This window comes from Sturnus vulgaris, chromosome 9 (genome assembly GCF_052056855.1).
Source record: "Sturnus vulgaris isolate bStuVul1 chromosome 9, bStuVul1.hap1, whole genome shotgun sequence".
Classification (NCBI taxonomy): Eukaryota; Metazoa; Chordata; class Aves; order Passeriformes; family Sturnidae; genus Sturnus; species Sturnus vulgaris.
This window is the reverse complement of record NC_142251.1, coordinates 10,865,255-10,892,909: the sequence shown is the minus strand read 5'-3', so window position 1 is coordinate 10,892,909 and position 27,655 is coordinate 10,865,255. Positions and strand designations below refer to the sequence as shown.

The following is a 27,655-nucleotide window of genomic DNA, read 5'->3' as shown; positions in this document are numbered from 1 at the left end:
GACTTTGTGCTACAGTAATAATTGAAACCAAAATATGAGGCTTAGTTTAGGAGATAATGAGTTCCTCAAAATACTGACAATCTGTTTGGAATTAGCTAAAAGATTTCTCACTGTCAAGAAAAGAACCTCTTGGATACCAGCTTTATTGATAGAGTTTGGCCTGGGTATTTTTGTGACTTTATGGTAGTTCTGTACCTTCTCTAGAGCTGTGTTCCTCAAAGCCAAGTATCTCCTCATTGAATGCCTGCAGCACCTTGATCTCCCCTTCTGCTTTGTCTCTGGGAACTGTCCATCTCCTTCTGGAAAGTGCAAGGTAAGAAGCAGGTGCTGTTGGCCTTCCCTGGAATAGGGAGCTGTGATGGACACAGAGGAGCTGCATGTCCCTAATGCTCAGTGAAGCACCGTGTTGGTCATGGCTCTGTGAAGTTATGTAGTAGATCCAAATAAATACTGATCTTATGAGCAAAACATACCGGCCCTTCCTGCCACCAAACAGTTATTTGGGCGCTGCTGAAGACAAATACAATGTAATATCCTTCTGAAACATTTGCCAGCTGGCGCAGGACACCACATCTTTTCATTCCATTCATTCATTGCAGAATAAAGAAAATTGGCATGCTCAGACCATTTTAAAAATACATCTGTTCAGAACACGAGCGTTGCTTCTTCTTCAGTTCGTTTACCACTTCATAACAAATGTCCTGATGAAAAAGGAGCAATGCACAAAACAGCAAGTGTAAAAAGGTTGGTTAGGTTCCATGAAATTCATAAAAATTGCCTAAAGAAATATTACTACATCTCTCAAATTCAGTATTACTAAGGGAGCTGTATATTCAATTAAATGGCAGGAAATTGAGAGGTGACAGAGAATGACTTTTCTGTTTACAATGTAACCAGTAGACCTTGATGCTGCATTAAACTCTCCAGACAAGTGATAATACTTTGCTATATCCATTCTTAGCTCTCAAGCCTTTTATCCAAGGGTCTTTGGAAAAAATCAGATTGTTTATTTTTTGGATGAGAAACAAATTAATCAAAGGACTTGTTCAGGGCTGCATGGGTTATAGCAAAATTACCCCTGTTGGCTGTGGTTTAGTTTGCAGAGACTCACTCAAAGCCAGCTGTGCCTGCCCTCCCTGCAGCAGAGCTTGTGCTGAATCTCAGTGGTCCGTGTCAAGTTTCCCAGTGTGGAAGCTGGCTGGCTCCAGGATGAAGCACAAAAGAGACCTCATGTCCGGACAGACTGGATGGCCAAGGAATTTGGGTTCAGATCTAAGCTTGGCTGTGAAGTCAGCTGTCAATAAAATGGGTGTTTTGGGTCAGCCACAAAAATGGAGAGAGAACCTATGGAGTCTTCTTTAGTACTGTGTACTTTGTAAATGGGGATGGTCTTTAAAAAGACAGTGGCTAGAGCAACAATGCAGAAACTTTTAAATTTATACAGTGCATAAGTGAATTACTATTAAGAATGAGATATTTCTATTATTATGATATCTCTCAATGATGTGTGCTCTCCAATGAGGATGAATCTTCTCTCACAGGTACGTTATGTGAAACAAGTATCATCCTATTCCCACATCTCCATATCAAAAAGAGGATAGCCAGGTGGTGCACAGGACAGGCATTCAAATTTAGTGCAGCCGTGTTTTAAGGCAATTTATTAAACCTAGAGTTTATTGGAAATGTTCTTTACAATCAAATGTTTCCTGTTGCTGAAGATGTGTCCTGTTCTGAGTGACTTTTCTCTTTCCATAAAGGGACTAAGTTTTGAACTTTGAACCTGGGTCTCCTATCAGCTGCAGACAGCACTGGACTGAATCTCTGCATGTGTTTTGCTTGCCAAAACTTGCAGTCCCTTTATTTGCTGCTATTAGCTCTCACATCTCTGATTAGGAAGCGTGCCTGTGCTCTGTATGTGTCATCTTTATATGTAATTTTTCATCTTAGATATTGAAAATGTTAGAATTATGGTGCTCAAACAATACACTTGAGATCATAACTCCTTGTGATGTCTGAACATGACAGCTCTACTGATTGTTTTTGCCAGAGTACATGTGTAGGAGCTGGGATTACCAGTAAGAGTGGTATTATATGTGTTTCCTTTGACCTTCACTGGTGCTGTGTGGAGCGTAGGCGATGTCTTAATTAGTGTCTTGAGTTTTAAATTATGAACATGAGTCACTTGGAACATCCGTGAACTGTGGTACAAAAGATGTTATTGTAGTGACCAGTACCCTTAACACAGAGTCATCTCACTATGTTCAAAAAAAGCTGTCAAGTAAGAAAATCCCTGGCACTATAGAAGAAAGAGCTTATTAAAGCAAAATAGACCAAGCTGGGAGAATGGAGAGCCCAAGTAGGATACTTAATAAGTTAGTGGAATGGCATTTGTCATTAAACTGAGTAAATTACTTAGCTCTTCCATAAATCCATCTTCAGTGTGCAAAACAATATGTTAGGAAGTGAAGGTTGCCCTGTCCAGGGATTTTTAAGTGCAGGCAGTTATGTTTTACTGAATCTGAGGAAGGATATTCATGCTTTAGATATCTAAGTGAGTTCTCTAACACAGAACTGAAATTATTCAGTTCCCTTCAGTTTTTTAGATACAAGTATTATCCAGTATGTTGCATAGTCGTAATAAGAGAGGGTCTTATTAAAAATATTTTTTCTTTGAGGCAGGAGATGTTCTAAGACAGGTCTTCTTGCCAAATGCATCTTGACAGTAGAATGCATTTTGAAGGTGCATTGCTTTTGTGAGCTTCATTTCCTGACTAGGTGAAACATAAGAATAGTTTTTGTTGTTATTGATCTCTTTGTCAGCAAGCTATGAAGAGTTTCATGCATTAAATGTTCCTTCTCTGGTATGCACATTCCAGAATATTGATCTCAAATAGAAAATAAACTTTGACGACTATTGGGATGTTTGATCCTATAGTTTTCAGTACTCAGCAGAAAAAGGGAGACAGATGAATGACAGACCCTTAAGGATGTTCTTCTAATTCTGTGATAAAAATGAAGCACCTAATTTTTTTCTTTTCATTCTGACTCGGAATCAAAATTTTGTTAGATAATATTACTGCAGTTGCCATCCTCAGGCCAGTTGATTCTGCAGGATATCTGGTGTCTGAATCAAGCTCTGGTGGTATAAATTACTTTAAAAGTTATTAAATACAGGTAATAGTTCTGTAGGAATCCATCAGAGTATCTGGAGAGCAGGGGTAAGGGATGAAAGACATTGATTATGCATGTAAGAAAGCAATACAGACCTCAGAGCTTGAGCGTCTGAACAAGGATGTACCAAATCACAGCCTTATATTGTGATATATTCTTGTATTCCCTGTTTAGCTTGGCCTGTGGAGTGTATTGCTGTAATGGTATGTGGTATCGAGGCTGTGTTAAGCCTTTATTATTAAACTCTTATAACTCCAGTGGGACTGACAGTTTGTGGTTTCTCAGGACCACTTCCAAAGCAGCACGCAATCATGTTGTTTTTCTTGGGGAAGTTACTTTATTGCCAAAGTCTGGTTTTGCACTTTTTTTCTTTCTTTTTTTTTTCTTCTTTTTTTTTTTTTTTTCTCTTTTAAAGAACTCGAAATAATTCCCCCCCCAAAAAGCAGATAAGAGAAGTTATTGGTTCAGCTTCTTTGGTTTCCAATAGGTAGATACAAATATCTACAAATCCTTGCATGGAGAGTCTGTAAAACACAATAAAAAGTTAGTGGCTTCTCAGAAGGGCTTAAAATAAAAATCTTAACTGAAGTTTTGTAACAGCACTTAGGTAAACATACAGTTTATATACAGGTCTTGTTCGAATGTGGATTATATTTGCTGTTCTCATTATGTGTTGTCACTGCTTGTTTTCTTGGTTTGCATTTCTTCATTTTCTTCAACAATGAAATCAAAGTAAGGACAGTATTTGTATTGGAAATGAATCCATGTATTTGCTCTTACATGATTTTAAGAACATGAAACAACTGGGCTTTTAAGAGTTGTTTCCATACACCTGTTCAGTGCAGTACCCATGTTAAATGTTTATCTAATGATGTGCATGGAGTATGAAACTTCTGATGTTTCTCAGCATTACTTTATTTCTCTCCTACAAGTCTGCAGTTTGTTGGTCAGGATCATCATTCATTTATGAAGATCCAAATCTTCCTTTATTTTTCTGTTCAGAAAGTAGAGTACTGGAAAAGATTCAGCAATCTGTTACGAGTAGCAGTTAAATACTTGTCTGGTGTCCAGAAGTGCCCCGAGCTGAGGTGCACAATATATGCAGCAAGATGGATGATTTAATTTGCCTGTCTTGGGAACAGGAAAGTATGGTGCACAGTTATCCAGACCCTGAGAAAGGTAGGGGGTTAGCAATACTTGAAGTGCATCCCTTGTCTTGAAATACATTCAGTCCACATACCTGGATGTCTTAGCTGGACTGTGACTGTGGTGTAAGTGCAGAAATAAATGTAGCCATCACAGATTTGTAGGTGGATTTGTTTGAGGCTTAATTTTTTGTGGGTGGTTTTTCTTTTTTACTACAGAACAGATATGTGCAAGCCCAGTTCTGTTACTTCAAAGCTACTACTTCAGCTCTGGATCCTGTATGGAGCATTGTTAGAACCGAGTTTAAATTTGTTCCCAGAGCAGCTTTGAGGGTCTTTGCTGAGCCTCCTTGTTCCTGAATGCAATGGGATCCTTGTGTTGGTTTCTCAGCACTGGAACAGCATCTCATGCACCACTCCTGCATACTCCAAAGGGGCTGTGATGGAGTGCATGCAGCCCTGCACAGCAATGCTTTGTGGAGGGTGATGGGGCAGATTTGATCCAATTGGTGATGCTCTAACTGGATGATGGGAATGAGGGGAAAGTGACCCATGGCATAGGTCCCAATGCAACTTTAACCCAAAACTGACACAAAGTGACCCAAAGCAACTTTGCAATCTGGCTGGTGAGGTCTCAGCTGTCATTATTCCTGGCACTGAGTGCCTTCTAAACTGAGTGAGTGCTTGTGCTGTCTTTGCTTCTTCTGATGGATTGGATAAGATCCAGAATTACATTTGGATTTCACTATATCTTCTTGTTTGGGGTTTTTTTTCCTTTTCTTTTTTAAGCTGCTAGAGCCACTGAAAAAAAAGATTGTAGTTAACATGAAAACAGATGTAAAAGACTGGCACTGTGGTGAGTGCAGCCTTAAGCTGTACATATTGGCAAGTTACTGTGTGTAAGATTTCATGATTTAGGCATAAAGGCTGCCCTTCAGTTAAGGCAGGAGGTTTCGAAAATATTTAAGCTCCTTTATGGAAATAGGTATCTGAAAGGTTGGGGACAGGTCCTTCAGGCACAAACACTTCCTGGAACTTAAAGCAGGGGTGCATGTAAGTGGGTATGTTTTACATTGTGTCTTAATAAGTTTTGAAAGATAAAGCCTTTGAAGATTGCCTTTGAAAGGTGGAGCACACTCCAGGACTTGGGGAAAGGTACTGAGCACAGACAGAGCTGCCACTTTGTCTCAGCAAAAAAGACCCCTAGAAAGTCAGGAGGGTTTTGAACTGAGCGATGGCTGGAAGAGATTTAAAATTCGAAGTAAAGAAACTTTTCTTTTTATGTTTGTGGGAAGCAGAACTCAGTGTTTTTACACTGAGTAAATCTGGCTTGCTTCAAAGATTTGCCTATCTCCATCAACTTCTGACAGAAGTAACTGGTAGCTCTGAATTTGGATGTGAGTAGCTATTTGGGTAGAAGAAAGGTGACATTGTCTTCTGAGCTTTCTTCAGGTTTATAGTTTCTTCACTTTTGGAGTGCTAATACCAGAAATAAAACTGTGTTTTAATAAAGATCCATGTTTTGTGAAATTACTTCTAGAGATTGAGGGGGAGTTGGCTGTAATACAGATTATTCACAGTGAATTTGATTAGTTGAAACTAACAGTAGCATGAAGGACTGGATTGGAAAAGATTGCTCTTAACTGCTTGTAAATTGTTTTTTTATATGAGGAAGATAATGTTCTCAGTTTAAGGGAATGAAACATTATACTATTTTTGTGGGTCGCAATAATGTTATTAATTTGGTGCTTGCAGTGCTTTTCAGCCATTCTTAGATAAGCCTTAATATTTCATGTGCAGTGTTTGAATACAAAATATATTTCAGAAAAATTAACAGCTTTTAAATTTGACATTAACTATAAAGCAGTACTTCATGTTGATAAAAATCTCAACAGTTTTGTAAAATTAGAACCCCACAGAGATACTTTAAAATTGATGGCAAATGAAGTTAATGCAGTTAAAATGAATTAAACTCCTTGCTATTTAGAATAATATAATGATGTCTGAATTTTATTCCCAAAAGAGGAAATACAGTTGTTAAGTCCAGATGGATTTTTATTTTTGTTGGAGTAAGTTTTGAGACTAATATATTCTTTTTAATTTTTTTGATGTTATTACCATAGTGCTGGATTTGAGACAACACAAACCTTCTTTTTCTAAATTCTTCTTAACCCAGTCAAATTAAGTCCTTCATTAAAACAACAGAGTTTATTTTGAAAATTAGCAGTTTCTTTTTGCATTTTTAAGAGTTGGAAAATAAGCACCAAGATAATGTAAAATATAGAGAAGCCAAGGGCTCAGTCCTGTGTCAAGTTATTTTCAACTCTAACATGGTAACTGCCAGAGCCTGTGATTGTAGCCTGCCTAAATTTCAAGTGATGCAGCAGGAGGTTAAACTTTTCAGCAGGCTAACTCTTCTTGAGCTTGAGCTTTTTGCCTTGCACTGAGGGCTTGCACCTTGGCAGCCCTTGTGGTGCTGCAAAGGATGTGTGAGGAGCTGGTCACATCTCAAACCTGAGTGACAAAGAGAAATGTCAAAGGATTCATCTCTATTCATTTAAGTGAAGATGAAAGGCAGTTCAGCTATTGCTGTGTCAGTTTAAAACTTCTCAGGCCACACCATTATTAATCCTATTGTGGTGATCTGTTCTTTTCTGTGTTTTGCCCATTGGCAATTTGTCTCTCAATTCTGGGCCCAATTCTGCTCCACTGGTAGGGGAATAGAATATCAAATTATTACTGATAATTTTACAAACAGATGCTAGGCTGGAAGGGTGGTGTATGAGGAAAATGAATGACTATTAAAGGGGTCTAGATCACGGGGTGAGCTGAGTGCAAGCAGGCAGTAAGGGTTTCTATGTGGCCAAATGTCAAGTTGCTTATATAAAAACTAGGATCTGTAAACCACAGTTGAAGCAAAGGGTGCCCCATCATCTGAAACAGTGACTAAAAGTGTCAGGCAAACACTAAAAGTGTCTTGGTGAGCAAGAGTCATGACTGCAGTCATGGATAAAAGCATTGTTGTGATTCCCAGATAGAAAAATAAAAGGGTATCAAATAGAGAGGTTATATTTTCTTTATGCTTGGCACATGTGCTACATATAGTGCAAAGGTGAAAAGATAGTGATGAATTGAAATGCATTGAGTTGGAAGCCACTACTGTGAGTAAAGATGTGGGAAACATGATGAGCATGGAGTGCAAGGAACACAAAGTGCTTGGCTTAGCAAACCATGTCAGGGTGAGGCCCCTAAGTGGGCACAAAATATTGGGAATACATTTGATAAGAAAAAAACTCTCTAGGCCATCAGTCAAAGCATGTTATTATTCAGGTGACCAAGTTTATTAGACATAAAATGAAATTATTTTCGATGAATTGTAGCTACTTCATTGGTTAATGGCACTGTGATTTATTTCATACTCCGTTGTTCTGCCTTTGCTAGGTGCCTGTTGTTTTGTCTGGTGGGTGAAGAAGTTGTTCTCCTCCCTGGCAGAAGGGAGCACAAGGAATTGCTTAAGTAAAATAACAAAAAAATGTTACAGCAAGAAATGGTGCTGAAAAAAAGGGGAAAATGAACTTGTACTCTTGTGTTACAGATTCAGTGGTTCTTTCCTTTGACTCCGTTGGACGTACAATAGGCTCAGGTACAACATTGCCTTCATCTCTATCTCCCACCTCATGACAAGGCTTCTACTTAATTGGACATGGTAGCCATGTTGGGAGGCAGGACACTGAGTCAGACTTCTGTGGGAATCAACCATCCAGCCAAAGGGTCAATGGGTCCTTTCCTAAGTGCAGTGGGAGTTTTAAGAGCCTTAGTACGACACAAGGATTAACCTGCAGGACTCTTCCCTTACCCAGCAAAGAAATTACCTGGACACGTGTTGATGATGCAGTTTGTGCTTCTCTTCTCATGTGAAAGGCATTAAGGTGATGTCACCCACCAGCTGAAGAAAAACTGCTTCATGCTACTAGGATAGTTTCCCAGCTAAACAAACAGTTGAGTTATTTGGGGAAAGACATTAGGAATGCTTCCAGGAAGAAGGCAAAAGAGTTGTAACTGAAGCAATAGGGCTGGAAACTTTTTTTTTTGGGTAGAGAACCCCAGGGCAAATCCTTCCCAATCTCATTTCATTTGGAACCTAAGCATGACCTACAATTAAACTGAACCAGAAATCAAAAATTCTTTTGTGTTGGGGACACTTCACTAGATCAATAACTCTCTATTTGGCTGTGTGTAATGTGCAAGCTGCAGCCAAGGCATGCCATAGTGAGCATGATACTTGATGAAATTCAGTTTACAGTGTGTATATTATGATATATGAAGTGCAAGGAAAGGGCTAAGAATTGCTCTTATAATTTTAAACCCCTTAACACTTAAAAGATGGGGATATTTATTGCTTTCCAGAAAAGACAAAACCTTCAGTTGGATTTTTTTTTATTTTGCTTGCCAGCTTTTCCTCTTAGGTTGTTAGGGGGAACATGCTGCCTTCCAACATAGCACCTGTCTTCTGCCCTCACAGTTTGAAAGAGAGCTTGCTGCCTGACACTAACATCAAAGCTTGAACACAAATCTGATTTACTAACCTGTGAACTAGTGGTAGTAACTTACTTTGTTTGAAACACCTCAAACCTTTTCTGCTCTTCCTGTATCTCCTCTAAAACTTGTATCTGGAAACAGATCTATTCTTAGTGCATGACCTGATGTGGGAGTATCTGTAGGGTGCCAAATGGATATGTTGTTGTGTATATGGGGGAAAGAAACCCTCTATTAATTCTCTTACTAATTAATATGTCATATCTGAAGTGTGTTGTTGCCTGCCTCCTGTATTTGGTGATGGTCTCTTCAGTCTGCAGAAGTAGGGAGGAAGTTGTGTAGGTTTGAGATATGCTTGCTTGGATTTTTTTCACAGATTTTTTGTCTATAGAGTTAACCATAAATGTTTCTACCAGTAGGAAAGTAAACTTAGTGATGGAAAACAGTTCAACTGTTTTTGGAGCTCTGTTAATATAGAGGGTGGGCAACAGGTTCATGTGAGCCATTGGATTGCCTGGGTCTATTTTAAAAGCACTGGTCTTTGTTCTGCTTGCATTTTACAGCTCAAGCTTGGATTGGTTAGGAATTGAGATAGTAAGACTTTCTCTTTTGTAAACCCTTTCACTGCAACAAGACTGACTTCCTTCAGAAATGTGAAAAAGAAATGTGAAGAAAACTCATCTCTTTGATGAGGGAGACTCAGAAATGTCCAAGGAAGCTGTGTATTTATTGCTCTTGTGTTTAGTACTTTGCACTTACTGTGCTGCAAAACTCACCTTGCTCTGAACTGGTATGTGTAATAAGATGTGAAGATGTGTGCTGTCTGTCCGACTGAGGGATAGCTTTCCTTGTTGAACAGGAAGGAGAGAGAGAAAAACTGTGGCTATTGTGCTTCCGCTGTCCATCCCATCTCACCTTGCTGCAGACCCAGGAAAAGACAGAGCCCAGAAAGAACCCACAGAACCCATGGCAGCTCCAGGCCCAGCCATTCCCAGTAGGTGATGTTTCAGCTAAAGTTATATGCTTTGAAACATAAAATTACATATACCCTTTTCTTTATTAGTCAAAACCAGCTGAGAATAATAGTCTCCCTGTTAAGATTTCATGCTGCTTAAAACTGGTTCTTATATTTGTGTATTAAACTGCTTAGAAGTGCTCTTTGGTACTTGTTAATCATGCCATGTGAAGGGCAATGTCTTGTTGCAGCTTCTGTATCATACTTGAATTGAGTGTTTGTCCTTATCTTGGCTTTCCCCTTAACTTTGTCCCACATGCAAGTCTCAGTTTTTAGAAGTGCTGGAAATCTAACCTTATGCAACTCAGATTAATGACACTGTCTAGGTTTTTCTGGATAAATTTTCTGAACTGAGTGTTCAGAAGTTCATTTGGCTATGGAGCTTTAATATAATGCTTCATAGGAGATTATTGGGTAGAGGACATGTGAGCCAAATGTGCTTTGAGTGAGGCTGAACCATGAGGTTCATGTTGTGGTCCAGCCTTCAGAAGTCCAGATGTTTTTGTCATTCTCTTCATGGCTGTCTGTTCCCTTGAAAGATAAAGCTTGAGCAGCTGAGCTAAGTGTTTGATGTGATGTCTAGGCCAGCGTTTCAGCTGCAACCATTTCAGAAAGAAAGGTGTCATGCTCTGAAGTTGGGGAAACAATCAGGACACAGGGTGTTTGAGGAGACCTAGATTCTACTCACTTACCATAGACAGCTAGTGCTCCTTTTATTTTTTTATTTCTTTTCTAGTTGCTTTGTTTTACTTTGTTGCTACCAAATCAAACATTGGACCTTGGAAGTTAGATTTATACCCCTGCTATTTTTGTTCAAGACTTTTTCCTGCCTCCTGTGTCTGACAGCAGGCTAAATTTTTCTTCTGTAAGCCTTGGATAGGAGTGCACTGGATGTGCAAGTTTCCCAGATGCTACTGTTTTTGAAACTCTGAAAAGACTGAGTACGTTTGAGCTGTAGGCTTCTGCTTGTTAGACATGTTTGATTGCAGTACTGGCCACTGATTCATAGCAGATCTTCTCAGTGCAGGCTTAGAAGATAATAGTTCCAACATTACAAGCAACCAAGTGTTATCTAGGTTTTGCACAAATTGTTTGTGTATATTAATTTTTCTGGATTTCCAAACTTTAGTGTAGAGTAGCATATCTGCTGCAGCTCATGTACTTGTAAAAGCCCCCATATAAGACCATGCTTCCAGATGCTGAGTTCACACTAATAGTGGACTAATCATCTGAGAATTTAAATCTGTGCTTATTTAGGAGTTTGCTGTTAGTGATTCCGTGAGTCAAAGTACAGAACCATTTTGGGAAAAGCTGTGAGAACTGTAAAGGAAACTTTCTCTGTTTCGTTCAGCTGCTGAAGATGTTCAGATAACCATTTTGTGAAGGATGAGAATAACCCTGTGTCTGTCCTACCAAGTACAACTCCAGAGTGAATTTGGTGACTACTTGCCTGTGTTTTGGATGGAGAGTGGTATGGATGGAGGCCAGAGATAGAAATGCAACTGAATGAGGTATCAAATGGGTAGAGTAGTGATAGATTTCTAGGGTAAGAGAAAAACATTGGTGACTCGCAGAAGATTCCTTGCTGTTTATTTAATTTCTCAGTGATACTCTGTTCACATGTCTACAGCTGCAAACTCTGCTATTTCCTGGATTTTCAGGTCAGTGGTAATTAACTTTAGATATTCTTGGTTTGAGGAAAGCAACTTTAATTAATGTTTGAAGCTGATGAGGTTCTAGCATGTTGGGGTTTTTCACCCAAATTGCATTTCTGTCTTAGCACTATGTGATAATGATGTGAAAGGAGAGGTGAACGTACTATTCTGTATATTTCTTCATTCCTGTAAGGCAGAAAGAAAAAAAGGGAAATACATGTATTTTCTTTGCTGGTTTTAGTGGCTTTTTTCTGCAAAAATACTTTTCCCTTTTAATTTTTGATTAATAAAGTTCTACTTCATTCTTTATTTTTCTGATGTAGACTGTGGGAGCTGCTTGAATCTTTGCCAGTGACTGTCATGAAGCAGTTTCATAGTCCTCGTGTGACTTTGCCAGTGTGTTCAGTATCAACATCTGTCTTCTTATTAATGCTATGTTCCTCCAGTTGAAAATACAGCTGTGAATGATCTGAGGTGCAAATGTCAAGAAGTGGCTTAATGAATGCCTCAAAATAAAAGTATTTCAGTGTGATTTTTCTCTCATGTGACATCTCTCTGCATCAAATCAGCACATACGCCAATATAGATTACTGTTTTGTTAATCACGTTCTTGAGTTTTAGTAGGAAATATGATAAAATTAATGGAATAAAGAGTATGTTGGGAGACTCATTAGGGCACCATTAACTCTGTTTGCCAAGTGGACTTATGGCAGTAAACAGAACAACTGTTTAGCAAAGGCTGTAGTCTGGCTTGAAACAGATTACTTCCTGGGAAGAGCAAAAGGGCATACGTAGATCATAGGAGAAAATTTTTCATCTTCCTATCAGTCTTTCCTAAATTCAGCTTAAAGCAGTCAGTTGCTTTTCTGCCATTGAAAGTTGCTATAGTTTTATTAGGACGTGTAGATGTAGATTGGTGAGGTAAGCTTCTGGTGCTGGGCTGCAAGGGCTGGGCACTTAGCTTGACAGGTGTCACTTCTGCTTCTTCTGTGTGTTGTTAAGAGCAGGGAAAGGCACCGGGGACTGGCTTTGTCTTACCAGGTCTCTTGGTGTTTCCCTTGGCAACCTGGAGAAAAAGATTGGTAAGTGCATATGCAAAAGCTTAAGCGAGGGTGAGGAGGAAACTGAAACAGACCATGCAGGACTGTGCTGAGGAGCTCGGGTGGTCCCAGCTTTACCACTTCTGAACTTGCCTTTGCAGTCTTTTTTATTCCCTGGTTATTTAAATAGAAGATAATGCTTTCATCGGTAAATTCCATCACTGAAGAGGTTAAAGTGAAAATCCTAGGGAAAGGATGCAACATTAAGTCTTTGTTTATCTAGTACTTTGATTGTTGCTCAGTAATCCTGGCTCGTATTTTTTTAACCCTGGAATAAAAGCTTTCTTTTGTCCTTTCCAGTTGATCCATTTAACATGACTTTTTTTCATTAATTCTTTCTTGTCTCTTGAGTTCTAGCAGAATTATTTTACATTGGCTGAACTTTTATAACTGTCCATATGTGTTTTCTTAGTCCAAGGTGAATGTGATGTGTTTGGCCTTTTTCATTGCAGAATTAGTCATTTTACCTGTGGCCTTTGCTGCAGATGTAGAGCTTGCATGTGAATAGTGACCAAGGCTTGGCTCAATTGGATCCTCAGCTCTGCAGAGACCAGATTGCACTGGACAGGATGAAATGTATCAGGGTGGTCTGAGCATCCTTGATAGGACTTCTGTCTCTTGAGAATCATATTGATTTCTTTGACAAACACAAATATTTTGAATAAAATAGCGAAATTGAATCTTCTGCCTTCCCTCCTGTACTTGCAATTACCAGTTAAACACAGAGCTAGAACTGCATATAGCCCGTCTTTAAAAAAAAAAGTTTCATTTTCTATTTCTACAGGCAAAGTTATTTGTACTGTGCTTCTGAGTGGCTAGCTGCTTAAAGGGTTAATACTCAAGTCATCAGTGAAATTGGTTACAGGTAGTTTGAATGGATAAAACCACTATGCCAAGTTAATTCCTGGACTGTTGATTTCAGATTAGTAGCATAAGGGGGAAAGTTTGCCCATTTTGCTTCTATATAGCTATATTGGTTGCAGATGCAAAAGGCAACTTGAATACTTGCTAGATATTGTACACTGGGCTTTATGGCTTCCTGGGTGGTCTGCATGGAGTTTTCAGATATGGGACAATGCATCTCTCACTTGCAGCCTGGTAGCTGGATTTCTGTTGGATTCTTTGGAGGAATTTCCATGCTAATGCCAACATTGAATTTGGCACAGGATTTGCATAATTTATAGAAATTGCTATGCTTGGCTCTATTTCTGTTCATGTAATCCCAATTACATGCTTTATTATGAAATTGCTGTCAGTTCTTAGATTTTTATTCAGTCCTGATCTTCCTGGAAATGTAGAAATGTATTTTGGTTTTGACCTAAGATGACATCTTGTTCTTATGAGGCACGATGAAACTTCTTCATTTCTGTGCTTCTGTGCACTGTTTTACCACATTGTCAGCTGAGATATGTAGCACCTTAGCACAGGTGACTGTGGTCTTTAAATTGACTTGTGCTCTTCTAATAATGTTACTTTTATCGTTCATGGGCCTTTCAGTCTTCTCTGGGCTGATAATATAAAGTCTTGTTCAGATTACTCCATGGTGTTCTTCCAGGGGATGCGAACTAAGTTCTTTATTACCTTTACTCATTTTTTGCTTTAAAAACAGGTCCTGTGCCACACAGCCATAGAGCTGTCTTGTCTGGAAATTGACCTGGCTGGATCAGACCTACCAACATGCTTAAATGTGATGGGAGTTCTCTGGACTGTACCTGTGAATGGCTCTGCATTGTCCTTCAGTGCAGAGACCCCCTATTGATTGGGATGCTGGGGGAGGGTCATCATGATGACGTTGGTGAAGGCCAACATCAAACCACAGTTAACATGGCAAGCTGGAGTATTTTTACCTCGTTCTAACTATTTTGTTCTGTTTTCTCTAATATTCCAGCACTTCTTTATCCCACTAGATGAAAAAGAGGAGAAATATATATATATAAGTGGTTAACTTGGTGAGTAAGGTTTTATACAAAGGTTATGGGAGGAGGAAGCAACCTGTAAGGGCAGAGAGAGGTGGCATGAGTGCCAAGGCAGGCTATTGCCACCTCTATTTTCAATGGAGGAAAGGGTAGGAATGGGATTGCCCCTTTCTTGAGCTGTGAGATCAGTTCAGTTCCTCTCCTGTAATTGTCAAACCCTGACCAAGCTGTGTTTTAGACTCAGTTGTTTGATTTAGTGGATCTGTGTTTCGTCTTGTTTCTATTCAGATATGTAACTCCAGACAAGGATTGCCTTTTCCTGCAGCTAGGCTCTGTTTGGCTTTCTTCAGATTTTCTTTGTGGCTTTATCTCTCTTTTGTGAGTCCAGACCACTTCCAGCTGGCATGTGGGATGACTTTTGACCCCTATATTCATGGGGAAATGACAGCTAAATGACACTGGAAGTCTGTATGTAGCAAGACTCTGATTTTTGCAAAAAAGGAAGATAACTTTGAATCTTTAATTTTAGAGGGTTCTAGTGTCTTTCCTGGGGGAGCAGCATGTGATAGAGATTCATTTCCCAGGTAATAGTAATGCTGACTTCCAAGAAGTGCCCCTGAGTGTGAGATGGCCCATGGTGAGGGCAGCTTTTCTGTGCTTGCACATCTCACCTGCCAATGAGAGGAAGGGGTGTGGATGCTTCTGGTTTGATGTTACAGCCTGAAACTATAGTTAAACCCTATGTAAAATCAAGGAGATACCCATGCATCGGGTTTGAAACCAGAAATGTTGTTTTGTTTTGTAATACTTTTTTTTAAAGTGTCTGTTGCAAGGTAGTTGATATATAATTTTTAAAAATTACTTTATATCTCTGTCAGTAATGATCAGTAAACATGAAAACTTAAAGCCTAGGGAAGGTGAAATGCTTGTGACAAACAGGATAAATCTTATGAAACATTGCAATGGAGGTCTGTCCTTAGTGTTTAGCTCATGCCTGTGTTCTGGTGCTTTGGTTGCAAAACTAATGAAGTGCTGAGTTAACAGAAAGTCCAGAATGTTGTTGTAGTTATGAGGTGATATATCTCTTATTGCATTTCCTCTTTTTGTATTTCTTGTTGGGAAGAAGGGAATGTTGGTTTGAATGAGATAAGACTGATGACAGATGGGTCAGTGGCTGTAGATGTTTTTTAGAAAAAGAGCTATTTGAAAAAAATCTTTGTGGCTGCTTGTTTAGTACAGATGTTGGTTTGGGAGTCAGAAGGGTTAATAAAAATTGAAAGCATGTTTCTTCTTGTGGAATGGATACCTTCCTATGCACAATCCCACAGGCAGAGGAGGTGAGGTTGTACAGGACATAATTTCTTGTAGGAGGAATTAACTGGGAAGAAATTATGAAGAAAGCAGCACATGGGGGAAACAGAACTGTCAGTATGTGGAAAGTGGAGGAGTGATGCACAGGTGGAGTGGGGATGGTGGGTGTCACTCGGGTGCTGGCAGGGAACAGACAGTATGTGCCATTATCAAGCGTGCACGTGTTCTGCAACTTCTGTTACCTAAGTGATGTCAAATAGAATACTTCCCTTGGCTCAGGAATTGAATCTTAATGGGATTGAAACCAATGGCACAGTTTACATTGACCTATCTGGTGCAATCATTGTGTCTGAGGTACGTGCTTAGGCTTTGCTGTTCTGCCGGTTAACAAGGGTGTGAAAAGCTTGTGATCTTTGGGAGTAAACTACTGCACCAGAAATTCTAGGGGTGTCTCATGAGAAAAATAATCTTGTATTTCCAATGAGCTCTTTCTAAAAGCTTTTTTTTTTCTTGTTGGTTCTTTTAATCCATGATTATCTTTTACTTCTCTGTATTTTTTTTTATTGTATAGCTGTGAGACCCAGGGGTTCTCAGTGTGAGGAGGCCTCTGAGCTTAACCCAGTGTAAGAAGAACACTACACCTTTTTCTTGTTTATCTCGTGTGAATTCTAATAGTTTTATTTTTTGTATCAAATGTTTGATTTACAAGATCACAGTATATTCAGAGATGGTGAATGAAAAGTTATTTTATACTTGAGTTACAGATGTTCTGAATGATAGTTTTGTTTTTGTAGCTGTCCCCTGTTCATGCCATAAACTGACTTTGCAGTTTCCCACTGGACAACACCTGAACTTGAAGCATTTTTGCCACCGTGAGTCACTTTCTCTTGAAGAAGAGCTACTTGATTATGAAATTGTGGGTTGGAATAGACAAGGAATAAAGAAAAATTTCAAAGCTCTACACATCAGAATTTAGGAGGAATGTTTGTCATAAAGTGGCAAAATTATTTGTACAGCAAGCAGGAAATCTTTGTTTATCGCTGCATAAGTGGTTTCAGTAATACTTTCTTTTTATGACTCTGAATATCTTGATTAATTCTAGTAATTTCTAAATTAATGGTTACCCATGTGTTCTCTTGCTCTGGTATTTCCTGGAGATTGAGAAATGTTAATTTAGGAATTCCTTGAGGTCACAATAATCTGTATTAACAGCTGCTATAGGGACTTGCTGCTGTTTGGTTTTGGTGCCTTTTGCAGAGGAGACTCTTACAGCTTTTATGATATTTTGTCCTTTGCTTTTGTTTTCCAGAATATGACAGACTGGGCTTTCTCCTGAACCTGGACTCAAAATTGTAAGTAGAACAGTAGGTTTCTTCTTCATTTCTATAGTTACAGCTTTCTGTTGTAAACAACTTTTATGTCACCTGGGCAGCTGGCTCACTAAACTCTACACTTCTACCTGGGACAGCCAAGTACTGCAGCAAGCTGGCAATTGCAACTCTTTTCCTAGCACTAGTCTTTGCAGGCCAGCTTGGATTGTGGTTCACTGTCATTAATTCCTTAATGACTGATCAAGAGACTATAAATACCTACTTGAAGCCACAACTGTCAGTCTACTCTAGATACCCTTCTCTTAATCTTCGAAATGAAAAATGAATTACAGATGTGAAAGCAGAAGGAATGTGAATCTGCAATTTGCTGGGATCTTTAGGAGTTTATATTTCCTTTCTACTTGTTTCTTGAAAAATGGATACTACTATTTCTGTTGATAAAATAGAGCGGAAGGAACCTCAGCAAAAGGCAAGGACCTCTTAGTATGTCAGAAGGACGATGCAGTGCCGAAGGATGAAGATGCTTCTCATGCTTTTTGCCTTAAATCAGTCGAATTGAGCCTGGGCTGCTGAACACTAGGGGTCAGTAGCGACCCTGTTTCTGGGGTCAGCTCCCTGATGGAATTTTTTGGTGTTGGGAGCAAAAACACTACTAAAAGCTTTCTATTTAAAAGAACCCAGAACCAATCTCGTGGCTTTGAATGACTTGAGAATACATCCCCTGCAAAACATGTCATGTCAATATAAACCCCATTCTTAATATTTTGAGAATATAATTGTACTTGTAGGGTAAAACATTTCAATTTAGTGATGATGAGCCGTCTATGAGCTTCCATAATGGAATGAAAGTGTCCTAAGTGTGTTGGGAACTGCTGCTTGCAGGAGATGATAAAGTCTGTAGGTAGGAGCTTCTTTTGCAGAAGCAGCTGGGTACATAAACTCAATTATAGCAACATATGTAAAAAAGATTGCAGAATGCATATGAGAAAGAAGAAATATTGATTATTTGTTTATTTATTTATTTATTTTCCTCCAAAGGCTCTGTATCTCGTTCAGTGGTCAAGAATGAGAGAATTGACTGCATGAATAGCTCAAGGTTTCTTTCTGGTCTCGTTCAATGTAGTGTTCTACACAGTTTTTGTTGTTTGTGATCTGGAACCCATGCTGGTGGCACAGTTACCCATTTTCTTTGTTAAATTTTCTGTGTTGGAACATCCTAGTGATTTAGAGACAATAGTGTATGTACTCATACAACACTGTGGGATGAGATTCATATGATGCATTACCTTCAATTTATACATGTAGAAGTTAAAGCAGAGAAATTAATCCGAAACTGTGAAGTGGGTAAGTAACCTTTGAGTGAATGTCTGGGACTTGGAGTAGGAAAAAAGTTTTTTAAGTGTTTAACTAGACTGATTGTTTTTTTCCAGGCTATTTTTGTGTATTTTGTAATGTCCAGTTTATTGAATATGCCTGCTGACTGTCCACACACAGTTGGCATCCCAGTCTGTGCTGCATCCAAACCACTGCTTCAGTTTTCCTCTTCCTTCTCCTCCTGCTTGCAGCGTCCTTTTCATTTTGCTTTTAGCAAATCCCCTTAAGTCTTCCTTCCCCTCAGGCCTGTGTTCCATTCTTTTTTCCCTTCTTTGATGACCTACCTATTTGATTACAGCTCTCCAAGGCACAGCCTGCTTTTTCTTATTCTTCAGTATGAGGTCAAGTGAAGTTTTTACCTACTAGAGGGCTTCCAGAGCACTTGTTTTCTTTTCTTAAAACCTCCCTATTATAGAAAGTCTCCATTAGTTTGGTTAAAGTAAGATTTTGTTGACTACTTAAGAATGTATGTTCATATGCATTTTTATTTTTCAGAATCCTAAAGTTAGCTCCTAGAAAGACTTGTAACAAAATCAGCATTATTAAATAAATACTTAAACTGAAGGAACAAAGAAAACAACTACTGTATGTAGATGAAATAATTTTTTTTTTAATTGCAGCTTTGTTACTTTTTTTGGTTGATTTTTTCTTCTTTTTTTATTGTGGTTTATTTATTTCTTCTGTAGAATTAAAGATGATCCTGCTTTGAGAATAGACCTGATGACCTGCAGACTTCACTGCTGGCCTGAATTATTCTGGGTTTTTTTTAGTTTGGGTTTTTGTTTTTTTTAATAGCAAGGAAGATAGATAATGGCTGAAAATACCATAAAACATAGGAAATAAATTTTGTAAGAAAAATGGCTGATGGCCTAGAGGGCTTTATTACCATTCTACAAGTTGACCTTCTGTGCTACCAAATTTCTAAGTACAGACTTAATTTAATGAAATTTAGTGGTTAAAAATACTTCCTGTGACTGAGTCAAGATGGTACCATCATTGAAGCACTTTCTGGTTAAAAAAAATGCTTAGAGTTGAAAGGGGTAATATGTTCTGCACTGATGACTTTATTGGCAGAAATAATTGAATTATATCTGTTGTTGTGATATAATCGTTCTGGTGGAATCTTGCCATAAATCATAACTTTATAGGGTTCACTTAATTGACAGCATGTGAGAATCTTGTGTGACTTGAAGCACTTAGGGCAACAATTAGTATTCTTTGGATTTTTTTCCTTAATCTTTCGTTTGCTCAAATCCTGTTGCTTGGCTGTGTCAGTTGATGTCATTGAAACTAATGGCCTGTAAGACTAACATTTTCTACAAAGGTAGATCTGCATTACACCTTTAGTGCTCTGACTTGCATTTTGAATGTTAGACAAAGGAAAACATTCTACATAAATAAGTAGTAATGTGTCCATTTGCCTTTGCATATTTAATTTTTTTCATGCATTGCTACTTTAAAGTCCTCTACTGTGCAGACGTCCAGGGCATGTTGTTTAGATATAGTACAGTCTGCTGTGGTTACAGGAATGTAATGGTTTTGTTCTCCCTGAATTCATGGAAATGGTGATTAAACCATATTTGTTCACTTTGGAAGGAATTCTGTCAGAAGCACTTGAATAGTGTTTTTGTGGGAGCTCTGTGTCTGATGAATGCCTTGCTGTAAGTGGGAGGCTGGCATGGGCAGGAATCTCACCTGTACGGGGATGGCCAGGTTTAAAGATGCTGTGTGGGATGCTTCATGGAAATGACAGATTCTGACCAGCCTTGTTGGAAAGGAGAACATTAAGATGGAGGATGCTTCCTTTCTGGTGCCTGTGCCTAGGAAAGCTCTTCTTTAGAAAGCCTAAGAGCTTTTAAAGGGCAGGATGGTATCCAGGTGGGGATTGTTAATGACACACGGTGAATGGAAAGGCAATAGGCAATGCAGTTTATGAATGAGTTGTTCCCGTAGTCAAAACAAGACATAAGTCTCCTCAGGACCAGGTTAGTGGAGATCTGTTGCAAGAGGAGTTTATCTTTTAGCAATGTTTGTACTAACCATCATTACCAGAATTAGAACATCAAAACAAAATATGCACTAAGTATAGAAACAGGCCAGTTGCATCTGTTTCTCCCTGCTAAAGAGTTTTCCCAAGCAGAACCTTTTTAAAACCCGTAAGGATAATATCTGACATTGCTGGTTTTGTAGAGAAAAACACTTATACAAAAACTGTGATACAGCTCACAGATTTTAATTCTCAGCGGGGGCAATAGTTCCTGAACAACCTAAGGCTATCAATCACATTAGTAACTCAGCCAGTGGATTACTAGGTGCCACCAAATGCCAAGATTTGCAGTCGCTTTCTAACATCTGTGCTTGGCAAAGAGTTGCATGCTTTTGTTATTATTAAATATTTATATTGTAGTAGTTCTTTGAGACTGGCCAGGTCTTAGAAACAAGAGTCTCATTCACTACAAATTCTGAATCATTCCTCAAGCAGAATCTATGTTTGCATTGAATTAAATGAGATTTCCGAAGGAGGATCATAAACGTGGAGTTAATTATAGACTGTATTTAATGCTTATTAAGTGGGCCAAGATGAAGGCTGTATGGTCATTCTTCTGTCACTTAGTACTCTCTGAATGCTTGGTTTAGTCACCTTAATGCTTGCTTTGAGTCTGCCTTGGCAGATTGCAAATGTGGATTCACTTGTGTTGAGCATTTGAAAAGTTCCTTTTTTGTAACCCATATGATTTGAGGGCTTCTCCCTTGTGTTGTTGCTCTCATGCTTCCATGCCAGCTTTCCTTCCTGCTCTGCTGGTGTGTCATTTCCTCAGTGGGATGGAAGCTTAGTGACTGTTCCTGCCCCTCTTTCAAACTCATCCTTCAGAAACTGCTTTCAAAGAGACTTCAGCAGATAAATTGGGGATTTGATGCTTCTAAACAGAGAAATGTTTCCCTTAGGAATTTGGTAGATCTTTTCACCTTCTGCCATAGTCAGTTCAAAACCTTGGATGTCAAAATCTCAGCTGATGAATGATGGAGAAATCTTTCCAGGGTTTGACTTTGACTGGGGAAGAACCACTCCCTCACAAAGTTTAACAAATGTTAGAAGATACACTTGAGTTTCATGGAATCATTTTGCAGTTTAACAAAAGAGGGGGTCTTATCATTTTCTTTCAAGGTAGAAATAGGAAAAAAAAGCTGTTGCACTTCTCAATTGGAAAAATGGTTATAAAATCACTATGGTTGATCACAATAACATAATATTAACATATGAGTACACTCTGTTAACTACATGGTATATATTTTATATTGGTATATATTTCATATTGTGTACTTTGGGAATCTTTAGGCAGAACTTAACTAGAGAAAGGAATATTTTTTCCAATGAGCTTTGTGTCTTGCTAGACATTTTGTGATGTTGTGTATTTACATATTTCTTCATTATTATAGAATAGATTTGGGATTTTTGAATATTCATGATGATTTCAGCTTTGTGTTAAAAAGACAAAGAAATTGAGTCTGTGGGGGGGAAGCCAGAAATAACAACCTTCACCCTGCAAATTCAAATGAAACTTGATCTAGACTTTGAAAAGACCGTAAAAATGGACGAGTTTGGGCTAGGGAAACACACAGATTGGGTTACTTATGTTTGTTGAAATTTCTTTACTTCAGAGTTTTAATAATGAAGAATTGAAACAGAGCCCCTTCCCCTCATTTTCTTTCTAGGCTGGGAGGTTGCTTTGAAACTGTTTGTGTCTTTGTGTGGTACTTTGCCATTAAACACTGTAAAAATAAGCAGTAAACGTGTTGGAATGCTGGACTTTCCCCATGCCTGGTGCTGTGGGATTTCTTTCTGCCCTGTTTTTTTTTTTTCAGTTTGTCTTTTTGTATTCCTGCAATCCTGAATGAGGGACAAAAGAAAATAAGTGAGAAGTCCCAATGATGTCCTGTCCTGTCTAAGACTAAGACTGTCGCTCACAGGCTAAAAGAAAGGATTCTGACCATCACATGCAAGAGTCTCCTGATGCTTTTCTGAAAGATTATTTTAAGGCTTAGCATGCTTTATGACCCTGGTATTTTTCAGGCAATTGGTTATTTATTTCTCTTTAATTTCAGACTTTTAATTAATCTCCTTCTACCTAATCTCCTCCATTCTGTACTAATTGTTTGAGCACTTGAAATAGTTAAGAAAATTAACCCGAGCTATTTATAGCACTTCAGTTACCTGGCTGTTTGTTGTTCATCCATCAAACCTCTCCCACATTTGGGTGGGATATAACTGCCATCCTTGTTCTTGTTTTGCTCTTCTTGGTTCATTTCAGTTTGTTTCAATTTTGATCCTTTGGCATTCTGATAAGGATTTCTAATGTGAGTCTTTATTATGTAACTTTGAGATTCCTGTGTTAGATGCATTCTCAGTTGATGAAGATAAAAAATGTAGAATTCAGAATTGCTGGCAGCTTAGATAGGATTGATTCATTGCTTGATTTGTTAAGTGCAAACAAAGTCAAAAACTTACGTTTGGTGCCTTTAAAAGGGCCAGTTTCCTGAAGCTGGAAGTAATTATGAATCAAACCATGTGGAAAAAGCATGTAAAGTAAGAAATATGAATGGCTGGGCATTGTTTAGAGCAGTTTTATACTGTTTGCCCCAAAAGTTCAGTTTCATAAGCAAGAAATGCTCATGAAAAAATAGTTTTATTGAGAGTATAAGGGGAAAGAGTGATAATGTATTTATAGAAAAGGTAGAAGTGTGCAGTAAATGCAGAGTTTTGTTCTGGTTGAATGAGGGGAAAAGTGCTCTCTTTAATATCAACAAGAAAATTCCAAGCAGGAGATACCTCAGTTTGTGTGCTTTAGAATTGTTATGTCTGGATAAGATTCTTGAAAGAATTTCTGAAGAAGTAGCAGAGGACTTTTTGGATTACTAGAGATTATTAATAAATCTTCAGACACTAGGGGTTCTCCATATCCTTGGCAGAAAGTTGAAGTACAAGTATTTTAAAAGCAAAAGGGAATGACTCATAACCCTTTCAACCCATTTTTGATTTTGAGGACAGTAGCATATTTGCCAATATGAGTTTCCACAGAGGAAAAAGTAGTGATACCTATGGTTACTGTGCTTACTGAAAAATGAACACTTTCTTTAAGATGAGCATGTTCTTCCTGTGAATATCCATGAAGGTGCCTGCTATGTGTGAGACTGATTTCTTCCTTGATATGTTCGTCTTAGGACTAGGTTTGTACATATTGTGTTCTAACCAGCCAGGTGAGTTTCATGAAACTGGGAAATCTCAGTTGTTTTTTCCCCCTATGTATATATAAGGTGGAATGCTTACTTTGCTTGTAGCTCTTCACCACAGTAGCATTAACCTAATTGTTTGTTTATTTGTTTTCCAGGAGTGGATATGGTTATAACTAGTTAGAAGTTTCTACTCTTGTTGTTCTACTACTGTTGTTCGTGCAAAAATTTTTACAGTTGTTGCATTCACAGAAGGCTAAATTTGCTTTAGTAGCAAAACTCTGTTCAGGGAATATCTAATAGCTCATAAATGGCATAGGGGTCCTCATGTTTCTTTGTCTGCTTGAGAGAAGAGCACATCAAAAGCTACACTTCATCTTCTTCCTTCAGAAATTTGTTCTAAAACTCAGAGACAAAATATCCTCCTAGAAAAACCTTCTTATTTCCTGAATATCTTAGACAAATGGAATGAATCAGGCTATCTAAGCATTGGTTATTCCTAAAGCTTCAGTTAAAGAGATTAGAAAGATGGCTAGATGTTCTGTGGTTTTGACAGAGATTTATGTTAAAACACTGGTATTCATAATTTTATTCTTGATCTTGGTCATAAAGAGCAAAGCACCAGCATACATTGTGGAAGTAGGTGATTTGTTGCTGCCTGTATTCAATCAAAGCAGTTGTGAGCTTATCCTGAAACTGGTGCAAGAGCTTCCTCTTGAAAATCCTGAAGGTATGTGTGTGTGATCACCAAGCATCAACTCTTCTGTGCCTGCCTGCAAGGCCAGCAATGTTCCACCTCCAAAAGGAAACCTACTTCCCTTCTGTGTTCTCTTGGCAATGTTGTAGGGAACCCACATCAGATGATTGAATGGAAATCAAGTGTATTCCAGCAGATGAACATTATACACTTTATCAAGCCTTCCTCTGAACCTTGTCACTTAGTCTGAAGAACACAGCTTCCAGTCACAGCTCAGCTGTCAGCCCTTAATTTATAAACTGGCTCTCAGGAGGTTTTGTAAATGGAGTGTATTGAAAGAGACAACTTAGTCTACTCAGTCTGCCTCTAATTTTGTCTTCTGCATTGCTATAATGTGACCAGAGACATCAAAGCTTTGCTGTCTGCCTCATTCTGCTGAGATTGCCATACATAAATTTTAAAAGTATGTAGTAGGTAATCAAGGCAGGAAAGAGTTTAGTGGAACAAACACATGCAGACTTCTTGTATGCTGAGGAATGACAATAAAACCAAGACCTATTTTTAACAGCTGTGATTAGCCTCTGTTAGGTAAGAAAACAATATCTTATTATGCTGCAAGAATGGAAGAAGTCTTATTCTTGTGGTTGAGAACTGTCTAGCAAAAGAGAGGAATGAAGGTGACTGAAGAAATCCTGTTAAATATAATCCAAGGGGTATTTTTTTTTTACTTGTTCTGTTTCCAGTCTTAAGACTGGAAACCTGATAGTAAGTTGTGATGAGCAAAGACCTCTTTATTTTAGTTGTTCTAAGACTGAAGGACAAGGTAAGTTTCGATTAGGTTGATAAATTTAGGATATGCTTTTTCCTTCAAAAAGCATGATGTTGCTGCTGGCATCCTTGAGAAATCTGCACTGGAGAAGTACTCCAAAGGAGCCCAGACCTGACTAGGAGTGGTTGGAGAGGTGATGGTGTATGATGCCCATTGCAATAAACAAAACAAGATGAAGAGCAGGAAGGTTAATGGCAGCTGTGTCTGATGTGACATGTTGGGGAAGGAGTCATGTAGCAGTTGCTGCTGTAAGATGTTTTTGAGGTTATGGATGTTTGAATTAAATTATGAGGCTGAGATGACGTTTTCTCTATTTGCTTTTGAGAAAACCAGGCAGTTAAATTAACTTTAATGAAATACTTTTTACTCTAACATTACACAGAAGCTCATGTGATTCTTTCCCAGTTCACAGCAGAAATGAAAACAGGCAGAAGTGCTACTGCTAACACTAGCTTGCAGCGCCACTCCTGCTCAGAGAAATGAGAATCAGGACCACAAAAGGAGGGACAGAAAACTGAGAACATGTATGTGCTGTTCCTGCCTTGTCTGTCGTGCAATCTGTTCCAACTCATCAAAGAATAAACTGAAAAGCCAACAAACAGTGTTTTCAATTTCCATATTGAATGTGTTTGGATAATTCTGGTTGATTTCAGGCCTTATAATTTCTACTTAGAAATATCTTCCCCCTGGTTCCTTAAAAGAGTTAATCTTGAAGGCCTTAAAACTGAGTGGTGTCCTGTACAGCTGCAAAATGTTTGGTGCCTTCCTCTTGTCCCTTCCTTTCATCCTCTCTTAGTGACCCCTTTTTACATCATTGAAGGCAGAAATTCCCAAAGGTGGTTGTGTCACTGGACTGTTTGAGTCAGTGACTGATCTTTACAGGAGTCAAAGCTACATTTTAACATCATGGAACTTGGCTCAGATGATTTTGTGAAGTGTTGCTATTTTGATAAATTAACGAAGAGGAGAGGATAGGATTTGTTCTGTTAAAAAGGGAAACCTATTTTATGACTCAACCTTGGATCTCTCCTTTTGTCTGTTCACCAAACAAATTGGAGAAAACACTTCTTGCTGTCTCAGTCTCAGAGCCATGAATAACCACCTGATATAGGGCCGGTGTTCAGTGATGGTGATACAGGATGAAGGACAGTCTGATTAACTGGACTATTCACAGTTCTTTGAGACAAACTTTATTGAATTCTCTGACTCATGGTGCTTACCTACGGCAGTTTGGATGTTGGTTGGGCAGCCTTTTCAGATGAACAGCTGCTCTTTGAAGTGCAGGAAGAAAAAAAGAAGGCATTTATCTTAGCAGAAGAGCATTCACTAGAACAATGTATGGAGTAAACAGGAGGACTTTTTTGATCTTGGTGATTCTGCCAGCTGTTCTTACTGTTAAACGTTCCAGCTATTCACTATCTTCCCTAAAGCAGTTTGGACTTTTGTTAGTTTTGCGGGGGCACTTTTAGTCACAGTAACTGCAAGGGTTCTTCCAGGCCAGGGTTGTGTTCTGTATTTACAGCAGAGCTTCTGGAGGAAGCATTTTTCCTCCCATAGCATTCTTCTTAAGGCTTCAGTGTGGTACTTACTAGATGAATTGATGTCTGCTTGAATTCATGACATGTGTCTCTAATACAGGTCAGTGGAGACAGCCTTTTTTGGACTACTGTTTAAGAAAGAGGAGTGAGAAAAATTCAAAACCTCACGACTATATACAGCATTTTGTAAAACTACTGTTAAACCACATTCCCGATTTGTTAGGTCACCTCTGCATACTGTCTAGAGAACTTTGTTCACTGACCAGTGGTTTTTTCCTCTGAATTTCAGTCCAGTCTGGAGAGGAGGGGGAGCACCCTTGTCATATCAAGTTGGCTTTTTCTTTTGTTTAGAGGACTTAAGTTGTTATTTTTTCCCAAGCTGTCCAGACCTTCCAAAGAAGAGTTTAAAGGGCAGCTTTTATCACTCTTAGCCCTGGAAAGCTACTGAAAAAACTGAAAAGGGAGGACGTTGTGAAGTGTTCATATTAGGTTTTCATCTCTCAGTAGCTGAGATCTTTCTAAGTGGAGTTTATTCCCCTAAGGTTTGGTGTCTTCCAGTAGTCTGTGCAATAGATCTGCTACTGAAACAGAAAGGGTTGAACTTTTTGTATGGGCAAATAAAAATGGCCAGACCAAAGACTCACCTGCTTCAATATCTTGTCTCAAAATGCTCCCCTAGTTTAGGGAAGGAGAAAAATGCACAATGTCATTGCTCCAGTGTCACTCTCCAGCTTCCAAGGGGAGGAAGCTTTAGGATTTCCAAATTGGGAATGATCTTAGGCCTTTTTATAGCTTTTGATCCCTTTTA

The 27,655-nt window shown here is 38.6% G+C and overlaps 1 protein-coding gene across 11 annotated transcripts in view; it reads left to right on the top strand.

Moving 5' to 3' along the window:
• ST3GAL3 (ST3 beta-galactoside alpha-2,3-sialyltransferase 3) overlaps positions 1–27,655 on the top strand; it is a 182,585-nt gene that overhangs the window by 36,512 nt on the left and 118,418 nt on the right. For 5 of the 11 annotated variants that reach the window (XM_088169774.1, XM_088169775.1, XM_088169776.1 and 2 more), the window contains 4 exons: positions 7,912–7,959; positions 9,712–9,846; positions 16,644–16,721; positions 17,159–17,201. The exons of 1 other annotated variant lie outside the window; for it this stretch is intronic. In XM_088169774.1, the coding sequence (XP_088025900.1) occupies positions 7,912–7,959; positions 9,712–9,846; positions 16,644–16,721; positions 17,159–17,201 (304 nt within the window). The remainder of the gene's footprint in view (positions 1–7,911; positions 7,960–9,711; positions 9,847–16,643; positions 16,722–17,158; positions 17,202–27,655) is intronic. 5 more of the 11 variants (XM_088169778.1, XM_088169779.1, XM_088169781.1 and 2 more) reach the window with 5 other exon arrangements.